This window comes from Pteropus alecto, unplaced genomic scaffold (assembly GCF_000325575.1).
Source record: "Pteropus alecto unplaced genomic scaffold, ASM32557v1 scaffold160, whole genome shotgun sequence".
Lineage (NCBI taxonomy): Eukaryota > Metazoa > Chordata > Mammalia > Chiroptera > Pteropodidae > Pteropus > Pteropus alecto.
The window spans coordinates 869,707-880,459 of record NW_006429864.1 but is presented as its reverse complement, the minus strand read 5'-3'; the positions used below and the strand labels follow the sequence as shown (position 1 = coordinate 880,459).

The 10,753-nt window shown below is 54.0% G+C and overlaps 2 protein-coding genes and 1 pseudogene across 3 annotated transcripts; 2 read left to right on the top strand and 1 right to left on the bottom strand.

Annotated features, from left to right (window-relative positions):
• Positions 1-1,297: 1,297 nt before the first annotated feature.
• On the bottom strand, positions 1,298-2,388 carry MRPL34 (mitochondrial ribosomal protein L34). The gene is made up of 2 exons (XM_006904274.3): positions 2,230-2,388; positions 1,298-1,989 (listed from the first exon to the last, which is right to left on the bottom strand). Exons 1-2 carry the CDS (start codon positions 2,301-2,303, stop codon positions 1,776-1,778), a joined length of 288 nt encoding a protein of 95 aa, XP_006904336.1. The 5' UTR covers positions 2,304-2,388; the 3' UTR covers positions 1,298-1,775.
• A 1,757-nt stretch (positions 2,389-4,145) lies between these two features.
• Positions 4,146-10,189, top strand: ABHD8 (abhydrolase domain containing 8). 2 transcript variants are annotated; one of them, XM_025043795.1, is made up of 6 exons: positions 4,186-4,374; positions 5,562-6,309; positions 7,392-7,442; positions 8,232-8,402; positions 8,544-8,760; positions 9,528-10,189. In XM_025043795.1, the coding sequence occupies exons 2-6, from the start codon at positions 5,570-5,572 to the stop codon at positions 9,696-9,698; spliced, it is 1,350 nt and encodes a 449-aa protein (XP_024899563.1). In that variant the 5' UTR covers positions 4,186-4,374; positions 5,562-5,569; the 3' UTR covers positions 9,699-10,189. The 2 variants fall into 2 exon arrangements, with proteins under 2 accessions (XP_006904335.1, XP_024899563.1); XM_006904273.2 differs by lacking the exon at positions 7,392-7,442 and having other exon boundaries at positions 4,146-4,374.
• On the top strand, positions 6,693-6,811 carry LOC112477207 (annotated as a pseudogene).
• Positions 10,190-10,753: the final 564 nt, after the last annotated feature.

The window sequence follows — 10,753 nt, the reverse complement described above, 5'->3', positions numbered from 1 at the left end:
CCGGAGGTCGAAGGTAATAGGTCAGAAAGAGGGGCGGGGCCAGGCCCGAGGGGGCTGAGCAGGGAGGTGGGGGTCGCGGAGATTACTGGAGGTGGGTGGGCCCGCGGCGCCATTTTGTTGAGTGGAGGGGGAGTATGGGCCTTGCAGCCGCACTTACCATTTTCTGTTTCCTCCGTCGCCACCTCAGCTACCGCCTCAGCCGCCGCCGCCACCACCACCACAGCCGCCTTCTTAGCCCCCGCCGCACTGTAACTTCCAGCCACTGCACAGCCCACCCTGATGGCGCCGCCGCCCTCCCGTCATTGGTCCACCCTCTAGCCCCGCCCCAGGATATGCGGCCTCTGCGAGCTCTCAGTGGCCAGATCTTGGTAAATCAAGCGCCCATTGGTTGCCATGCCTCCACCCTTCGTGGTCAAGTTCAGTTGAGGGAGCAAAACTCCGCCTGCTACTTGGAGGCAGTGAGGCGGCGAAACGCGGAAGCGGGCGGAGGCCGCGCCCCCGAAGCCTCTTGGAATTTGTAGTCCGCGACTCCAGGAGGTTCCGCAGATCTCCAAGTTTGCTACGCTTTTTAACATGGTATCTTATTGGGTTCTCACGGCAGCCCCGGAAGGTGGGAGCACACCGTTAACACTCCCAATTTCCTCCTCGGGGTCCCAACCTTAGGTTTCAGCATATCTAAACTGCTCCTGCACCAGCTCTTTGAATATCTTTGAACTGACAGACTTTCTTGTTCAAACACCTCTCGTGGTTCCCCAGTGCCCCAAGGATCCAGTCCTACCTCCTTGGCTCCAAATTTGGGGCACCTTTGGCCTTCGTCCACCTTTTATCCTGACCCCTGTCCAAGCCCCTCCACTTTGGGCCCTCCCAGACCCTGCTACCTTCTCCAAGAATCCTCCCCTGACCGCATTCTTCCCAAGGCCAAGTCAGGCGCCTCGTCTGGGCTCCCATAGCCCTCACAATCTTCCTCCTAGCCCTGACTCCGCTGTGTCCAAACTGGCAGGGTACAAATCAACACCCCTCTCCCCCTTCCGCGCAACCCTAGAGTGACAGCCTGGTGAGAGCAAAGGACCCATAGAAAGTATGCAATAAGTGAAAGCTAATAAGTATTATTACTCCAAAGACACAACAAAGGAAAACAGCACCTCATTTTATAAAAGCCAAATGAGCCTCAGGGGGATAAAGTCTTGCTTACGGTCACACAGCCTATCCACAAGGGGCAGGTAGAGGATTCAAACCTCTCCCACCTCCCCACAAGCCTTCCCAGACCTGTGAAAGTTAAGACATATATACACAAGTGGAAATTTAAACATTTACTAGACATTTAATGATATTAAGAAATTGTTGACTTTCTTTAGGTGTGAAAGTTTTGTGATTACGTTTTAAAGGGCCCTTATCTTGGAGAGCTGCATTCTGAAATATTTAAGTAACCAGATGCCTGAGATTTGCTTCAAAATAACACAGGAGGGGTCAGAACGGTTTGTGGATAATTGGTGGTCAGAGCTGGGTGAGTACACAGGATTCACTCACTGCACTATTCGGTGGGCTGTTGCCATAAATGTGAAATTCTTCCTAATTCAAAAGCGTAAAAAGGGACTTGGCCAAGATCTGACCTCTCACTCCCTCTTCCCGTCTACCCCCAGACTTCTATCCCTGGGTCAACCCCACAACTGGAGAAGCACTCATGTCTGAGTTGTCCAACTTCCCCACAAAAAGCAGCAGGAGAAGTCTGAGTCGAGGGAAATGCTTTAATGGAGGTCCCACCAGCAGCGTCGCACTCAGTGGCTCAGTGATTTGCGGCCCTTGAGCATGCGGCGAAGGATGACCTGGACGCCGGCTGGCGTGCTCAAGCGCTTGATCCAGCCGTGCTTGTGCTTGCGTTTGATGTTGCTCGGCTGGTACTCGTTCCCGCGAGCCTTGCCCCGGTTCGGCTGCGTAGACGGGAGTCCCCAGGAGTCGAGAAGTCCCAGCCAGGCCTGGGGTTGAAGCCACCTGCGGGGGCAGAGAAGGCGAGAAAGGTCAGAAGGGTCGCTGTGTGACTTTGCTTGGCGCTCAACCTCTCTGAGCAACCTCTCTGAGCTTCCCGATCCCTGCTGGGACAGAGTCTTGCTGCAAAAAGCGCTCCATACGTGCGCAAGTCACCCGCAAGTCATGTGGCTGGTAAACAGCTGGCGCCAGCTCCCGACACCACTTAATTTCCAGATTTGGGAGAGGGTCCCCCTGAGGACTCACCTAACATCAAGTAGCGCCGCCGACCTATTAACGCGACCCAAGAGACAACTTGGAGATCTGCCCACCAGAGCCATCTCTAGCCGCGGGTCACGCCGCCGTCGCTCGCGACAACTATTTCGAAACCCATAGGCTACGCAGCCGTGGAACGGAGACTTCTGGGAAATGTAGTTTTTCTACAGAGAAGCCCACATTGCCGCGGGGGCCTCCTGGAGTTGTAGTTCTACGCCTGCGCACCACAGGCGTGAGAGGCCATACCCTAAGAGGGGTGTAGTTCCCCTTGTGGACCAGCAGGGGCCAGCCAACGGCAGTTCCTGCGCGTGTGTACAAGCATTATATCCCGGGGTCTGCTGGGGGTTGTAGTTCCTCCTGGTGACCGACAGAGGGTGCGCTGGGGTGGCCGTGCGCAGCTGGTGGCAGCTGCAGGAAACGGCTGGTTGATCCTCCCACCTCCAGCGGGAGCCCGGCAGATGGCATACAGCTGGCTGGCAGCTTTCCTCTGGCCCCAGCCAAGTTTCCGCCCCTTGGCGGTGAGCCCAAGAGACCTGAGTTCGAGTTAGCTGGATGTCCTTGAGATGAGCTCTGCTCCTTTTCGGGATCCAGTTTCTTAATCTGTAAAACTCATGGAATGCAAGCTTGCCCTTGGCAATGCCCCCATTTGGGCTCTAGAAGAATTTTTCTAATATTCAGATCTGAGCCCCTTCCTTTCTCACACACCCTCTATGGCTCCCCATTGTCGCAGGGAAAATATTCAGCTCCTTTGGTAGGCACGTGAATCCGTCGACACACACACACACGCATCCTAAATTTAAGACACGCCCTCCCCTGCTTAGTGTTCCCTATTCATCTTTTAAAAACTCTTTTCAGATAGTCTCTCCCCCAGCCCTGTCCCTGTTTCGAGCTCAACCTTGCCCCACATGGGAGCCTAGGGGCCCCTCAAGGGCCAGGTTCAGGGCTGAGTTCCTGTAGGCACCCCAGCATCTCCCAGCTTTGGTAGGAGGGAGCATTTAGTGCAAGAATAAACTTGTCTCTCAGGAGCACTCCGAGTGGGCAGGAGTGGGTGGCTGGACCTAATCCAGCTCTGGCCACAAATTCCAGGAGATGGGAGTGAGCAAGCCCTGTGTTCTGAACCTCTGTCCTCTGAAGTCCATCCTACCCACACCATCATTTAGCAAACCAGTATAATACTACACCAGTACAATAATGCCAATAAAGTATTGAGCGATTACCGTGCTATTTTACCTGCATAGAGAACTCATGAGAGGATTAATTTCATAGAAATATAAATGGAGTCTCAGGAAAGCAACTTGCCCAAGGTCACATATCTGTAAAGGGCAAAGGTTGCATTTGAACCCTGGTTCTCTGATTCCGGCTGGGAACACAGAGTCACCGGTTAAATTGGCCGATCTGGGAAACTCCAGTTCCCTAATTACCCAGAGGGCCAAGACTTCTGTTCAACGGTTTAACGAATAAATTTCCAGTACTTGGAATCATACAGCCGAGGTTCCAAATCCCATTTCTGACTCCCCTCCACTTGCCTTGTAACCTTGTACCCTTTATGAGCCTCTATTTCCCCACCTGAAATTGGAAAGATCTGGGAGTCTCCAGACAGAAAGATCAGCTCAGAGGAAGGGGTATGGGGGCTTCATTTCGAGGGGACAGGGCAGTTCGGAAGCAGGGGCTGGACGAAGGGATCTTAGTCACAGCGAGGGGTCTCCGGGTGCCACCTCTTAGAAGCTCCGCAAACCCCAGGTTGCGACCCCTCCTCGGCCCTGGGCCAGGCCCAATCCCTTCCTCCTCCTTAAGCCCCTGAAGGGGGCGAAGTCTTTGCTTCCAGAGCCCGCCCCCATCCTGGAGATGCCGCTTCTGATTGATAGTCTAACTAGGCCAGGTCAATCTGCAGCTGCGATTGGTCGAGATGCCCGTCCGTCGGTACGTGGCTCCGCCCCCCATGCAGAGACTTAAAGGGCCGGTTTGCTCAGCAGCGGTGGGATGGCCCCTCGCTGACCCACCAGGGCCCGCTCTGGCCCGCGGTAGACGCACCCGGTCTGACCCTGCGCCATCATGTAAACGGCACCCGCAGGCAGACGGTGACTTCTCTGCCGGGGACCCCTCCGCCCTGCCCAGGGCCCGGGGACCCTCGATGAGGTGAGCGAGTAGTGGGCCCTGGGAGGGTGATGTCGAGGTCCCCCCGGCTTCCACTTCAGAGGAGGGTGACCACAAAGCCCGCTCTCGGACTCTTAGGAAGCTGCGGAGCCCCAGTGGCCTTGACCCTGCCACAGGGCTGACGGGCACTCGGAAGGCAAGGACCTCTCTGGGGAGGGGACTGATGTGGCGCACGTGTCCTCCTCCGCAATCTGGGGTTGGGACCCCGCCAGAGTAGGGGGATGCGGCCTGCTCCCCCTCCATCAGCAAGTGCGGTCCACTGAAGGCCTTCAGCGTGCGTTATTCCCGCGGCTCCAAGGATGGGCACAGGGGAGGAGTTGGTCCCATCTCCAGGGCCAAGACAATGGGGGTGTGCTGCGCGGGTATCCCCCTCGAGTTATGTAACTGCCTGTGGTTGCCATGGACACAGTGGTATTGGCCCAGGGAGCAGGATTGAGGCCTGGAAGCCCCCAGGCAGAGTACTGCCTTCTCTGTCCTCATGTCCACCATTGGGGTTTGTGTGGCAGACCCCCAGAATCTAGTGTCTGGGCCTCTGCTTGTTCAGTCTGTGAAACAGACCCAGCACCCCATGGTCTTGGAGAGATGGACAGGCCTCTGGAGCTCAGTCCCTAACCCCATCCCCAAGGGCCTCACCTTTCAGGATTCAGATTCAGAAATCTGGGACTGGGGCTCATTAAGATTTGCACAGTTTTAGATGCCTTCAGAGGCCCTCAAGACACGTTAGTTTAGTAATAGTGAGTTACTGAAAGAATGCATGCATGAATGAATGAACGGATGAATGAATGAATGAATGAATGGGCTTAGGAAACCATAGCTGCTATAAATCTGAACTGGGGAGGTCCTTAGCGCTGAGCCACATTTGCTGCAATGCCCCCCCCCTCCAGGAAGTCCTCCCTGACTACACGACTATGGATGCTCCTTATTTGTCAGCCATAGACAGGTCCTCTCTAAGATAGACTAAGCTGGCCCAGGAGGGTAGCCTACCACTGCTCAGGCACTGACCAGACGGAACATGTTGGTGCTTGGCTAGCTTTGGTCTTCGAAAACTGGAGCCTAGAAGTGGTGTCCCAGGGTGACTCACCTGATCCAGGTGTGGGAAGTAGATGCTGTGGAGGTGGAGGGCTCTGAGTTTCCACCGCCCCTGAGCTGGCTGTCACCCCCACTCACAGGACACATCATGCTGACTGGGGTGACTGACGGTATCTTCTGCTGCCTACTGGGCGCGCCACCCAATGCAGTGGGGCCGCTGGAGAGTGTGGAGTCCAGCGATGGCTACACTTTCGTGGAGGTCAAGCCTGGGCGTGTACTGCGGGTGAAGCACGCTGGACCTGCTCCGGCCCCTACCCCACCTCCATCGCTGCCTGACACTGCCCAGGGGGACCGGTCTGGCTTGGTCCACTGCCAACGCCGAATCACCGTGTACCGCAACGGGAGGTTACTAGTGGAGAATCTGGGCCGGTCACCACGAGCTGACCTCCTACACGGGCAGAATGGCTCCGGGGAGCCGCCAGCCTCTCTAGAGGTAGAGCTGGCAGACGCAGCGGGCAATGATGGCCACTCGGGCACGGGCAACAGCGGGAGTGGCAGCGCAGGGCGACGGCGGCGAGCCCGGCGCCCCAAGAGGACCATCCACATTGACTGTGAGAAGCGCATCACCAGCTGCAAGGGTGCCCAGGCAGATGTGGTGCTCTTTTTCATCCATGGCGTTGGTGGCTCCCTGGCCATCTGGAAGGAGCAGCTGGACTTCTTTGTTCGCCTGGGCTACGAGGTGGTGGCACCCGATCTGGCCGGCCATGGGGCCAGCTCAGCACCTCAGGTGGCTGCAGCCTATACCTTCTATGCGTTGGCAGAGGACATGCGCGCCATCTTCAAGCGCTATGCCAAGAAGCGAAATGTGCTCATTGGGCATTCCTACGGGTGAGCCAACACTGGGGTGGGGGTAAGGGATGGGGGCTGGTAGGGACTGGACACCCCTTTGTAAAACACTGATTTCCCTCTGTGAAAGATCCCATTAACATCTGCAACGAGACAGGGATTGTACCACCACCGGTACTATTGTTTCGCATTTTTTAAAAGCAGTGTTTCTCGCTATTGACATTTTTGATTAGGTAATTATTTTCTATGCCCTGTAGGATGTTTAGCAGCATCCCTGACCTCTACCCACTAGATGCCACTAACACAATGATCTACTGATGATCATGAAAATAAAAAGTGTCTTCAGATGCTGCCAAAGGTTCCTTGGTGGGCAGAATCACCCCAGCTGAGAAACACTGTCTTCACATAAGTTAAAAAATTTGTCAGTCTACGGCCATGCCACCCTGAACGTGCCCAATTCCATTTAATCTCAGAAGCTAAGAAGGATTGGGCCTGGTTAGTACTTGGATGGGAGACCATCTAGGAAGACCAGGTACTGTAAGTGTAAATAAAAAATGAAAAATAAGGGATTGTAAGCCGACAAGGTCCTTGCAATCTGTGAGGTCAACCAAGGATTACTTCACCTAAAAAAAAAAAAAAATTTGTCACCATGGAGAGAACTCCAAGGAAGGGCTAATTGGAATCCTTTAAATTCTGTTTACAAGGCACAGTTTACTATAATTTACCCTCCCTTAAAGGGGTGATAGATAATACCATCTAGCATTCAGATGAGAGTCCACTTGATGGAAGGCTCTGAGCCTGGGTGTCTGATCACCATCAAGGGCTACCACTCCTTCCTTTACCAGTGGGAAAGGCAAGAGTCAATCAGCCAGCCAGGTTGAGAACCACTAGTTTAGCAGTTGTAGCCCATGCAATTAGACAAAAAAAATAAATGTTACATAAATTCCCAGAAAAATAGAAACTAGGATGGGAGGTAACATAGCTCTTATTTTGTTTATATGATAACAACACCACAGTGGATGCTTATGCTAAATGATTTCCTCCAATTAAATGAGCCCCCATCTGAGGTAGTTCCTGTGACCCCATAACAATGCTATGAGGTCAGCACAGTTACTCTTTCACAGGTGTGGAGACGGAGGCTCAGAGAGGTTAAGCAATCTGCCCAAGGGCACACAGTGAGTCACTGGCACAGTCAGGTTCACCTGACTTCTGCCTGTCCTATTGTCCCTCTTTACAGCAGAGATTGGCACATTTTTTCTTACAGGGCCAGATAGTAAATATTTTAAGTTTGTGGTCATACATTGGTCTTTTCTGGAACGTCACAACTCTAATGTCATAGCAGGAAAGCAGCCATAATTGTAAGTGGGCATGGCTGTGTTCCAATAAAACTTTATTTACAAAATATTTTACAAATTTACAGAATTGTAACCTTAGTTTACAAAAACAAGTGGCCAGCTTTAGAGAGAGTGAGGAGTTGGACTGGGGGGTGCTCCTCGGGCTGCACTCTCCCACCTTGTCTAAGGCAGGAAGATATGGCACACCAGAGGCCAGTGAGAGAAGATCCTTATAGGGAAGAGATTCACAGGAAAATGACTTTCTCAGGGCAACCAAAGGGTTAGTTTAATCAGACTGCTTTGCCAACACTTAGCAATAAGTAATTCTTACCCCTTTGGAAATCATGGTGACTTTGAGGATCTGATTAAAGTTATATATTTGGATCCTCTCTCAAAAAAACACACACACACACACACACACACACACTCAGCACACAAGCTCACAGTTTTGGGGCATTCGAGATGCCCCACACATAATTCACCCGAATCTGGTACCCATGGTCCCCAGGGGGAGAATCTTGGCCTTCAAAGACCTGCCTCTGGGGTGAGGGGAGTATATTAACTCCCTCATTGCCTGTACTCTGCTGACCACCACCCTTCAACCCCACCCACCACCCATCCACTGGGCAGTGTTTCCTTCTGCACGTTCCTGGCGCACGAGTACCCAGACCTGGTGCACAAAGTGATCATGATCAATGGCGGGGGCCCCACAGCGCTGGAGCCCAGCTTCTGCTCCATCTTCAACATGCCTACGTGTGTCCTGCACTGCCTGTCACCCTGCCTGGCTTGGAGCTTCCTCAAGTGAGTGACCCCAGCCCTGGCAGACCGCAGTGCCTCCCCAAGTTGGGTGGAAGGGGAGGCTGTACAACTGGGGCTGGCATGGGGGTCACCCCTGGTGGCCTGGATGGCACAAGGGCTCCAGCAGTGCCTCCCCACCACCAGAGCCGGCTTCGCCCGCCAAGGGGCCAAAGAGAAGCAGCTACTGAAGGAGGGCAATGCATTCAATGTGTCATCCTTCGTGCTGAGGGCCATGATGAGTGGCCAGTACTGGCCCGAGGGCGATGAGGTCTACCACGCCGAGCTCACCGTGCCTGTCCTGCTCGTCCATGGCATGCACGACAAATTTGTGCCAGTGGAAGAAGACCAGCGCATGGCTGAGGTAGGGCATGGCACCCCGGTCACCACACCCCCAAATCCCCCACTTGAAGCCCAGGACGACTCAGCTATATTTTCCAACCCCAGGGACGTGAGAGGTTAGATCGAGGGTCAGAGGTGGAATTCAGAAAGTGGGGCTTCCCTGGCCACCTGTTAGGATTATACATTTTCCCCCAGCACATAAAAAAATACTTCACATCTGAGATTTGTATAAGTGACCAGTAACAGGCTACAGAATTCTTGGAGAGGGTGGGCCAGGGGTCTTCAGGTCAGAGATTGCCAAAAAATGGTCTTGGGATCTTTAATACTTTGAATAGCTCTGGACCAGCAGTTCTTAACCACTGATGATTCTGCTACCCCACCCCCCACCCCCACCAGGGGACACTTAGAAATATCTGTAGACTTTTTGGTTGTCATGACGGAGGAGAGGGGAAGGTGCTACTGGCATCTGGTGGGTGGAGGCCAGGGATGCTGTTCAATACCCTGAAATGAACAGGATGGCCCCACAGCAAAGAAGGATCCAAATGTCAGTAGTGCTGAAGTTGAGAAATCCTGCTCTGGACATATTATTGGAACTTAATAAATATGGAGTGAATATCGAGTTGGGCTCCAGCAGGGCAACAGGGCCATCTTCCAGCTTCTTCTTGGGCACAAGTGGAGGGATGAAGAGTAGACTACAGGAGGGACTTCCCCCTGTTTCGGGCCATGACTGGCTGGCAGGGAGTCCAGGGCATCCTGGCCCCACCCGCCCTGAACCTGTCTCCCATGCAGATCCTGCTCCTGGCCTTCCTGAAGCTCATTGATGAAGGCAGCCACATGGTGATGCTGGAGTGTCCAGAGACGGTCAACACGTTACTCCACGAATTCCTGCTCTGGGAGCCTGAACCCTCACCCAAAGCCCTGCCAGCACCCCCGCCCGTGCCCCCAGAGGAGAAGAAGTAGCCGCTGGGCGGGCCAGGCATCACCAAGGAGCGAGGAGCAGGATGGAAGCCGGCTCCAGGTCTGCAGCCAGGACCACCTGGGCAAGTTGTTTGGCTCTGGTGGTGAGCGAGGTCAGGCGGGGAAGACAACCCCAGGCCGGCTGGGCAGGGCCTGGTGTTTGAGGGAACCAGGTGGACACCGCTCTCTGCTTGCGTCCTGTGGGGCCCATCCCGTGGCAGCTGGAACGCCCGTGGAGGATGACCTTGTACAGAAGCCCCCTCCCCCATCAAGGCCATGGCTGAGGCTGGCCGCCCACCCTGCTATCTTCCGTGTCTGCAGTGCTTGATCCAGGGACCCTCGGGGCCCCGCCCCATTGCCCAAGACCTTTCCCCTCTCCCCATTCCCCAGTGCTGGGAGCTGTTGTCACCCAAGGGGGAAGAGATTTGGGGGCCTGATGCCACCGAACCTGCACATCTCAACTTGTAACTCAATAAAAAGAAGTGACAATCCGAGCCTCCGGACCTGTGCTGGGTGACTGCAGGGTGGGGGGTGCCCTAAGGCCTGTTTCCCCATCTGCAAATCGGGCTGATGCTTCCCCCTCAGGGCCTTCCGGGCTAGCTTCCGTGTTTCCCCTCCCTCTGAATGCAGGGGTGCTTGGACAGTATTCCCAGCAGAAGACAGACAGTCAAGGGGTGAGCTCCCAGTCGCTGGAGGGGAAGAGGTCCAACTGAGGTCCATGCAGAGGCTGAGTAGCCATAATTGAGTGCCAGCTGTATACAAGGCCCTGTGATGAGGGCTTGAGACCCAAGGATTTACTGAACCCCCTTCACCCCATGCCACACAGCAATTCAGTGCTTCTTACCATCCCATTTTATCTTCCAACTTGGTTTAAGGTAGCTTTCGTCATAAAGATTATTTTTATTGTGAAGCCACCAAATCTTTGGTGGATTTTCCTGCCCTATGGCCATATTCTTGCTCCTCTGTATTTTATCTTAATATATCTAGGTACACCTGTGGTTTGTATGGATGGTGAAAGGAGACAATTGTCTTCTCTGTTGTTGCCTCTTGAATCCTTT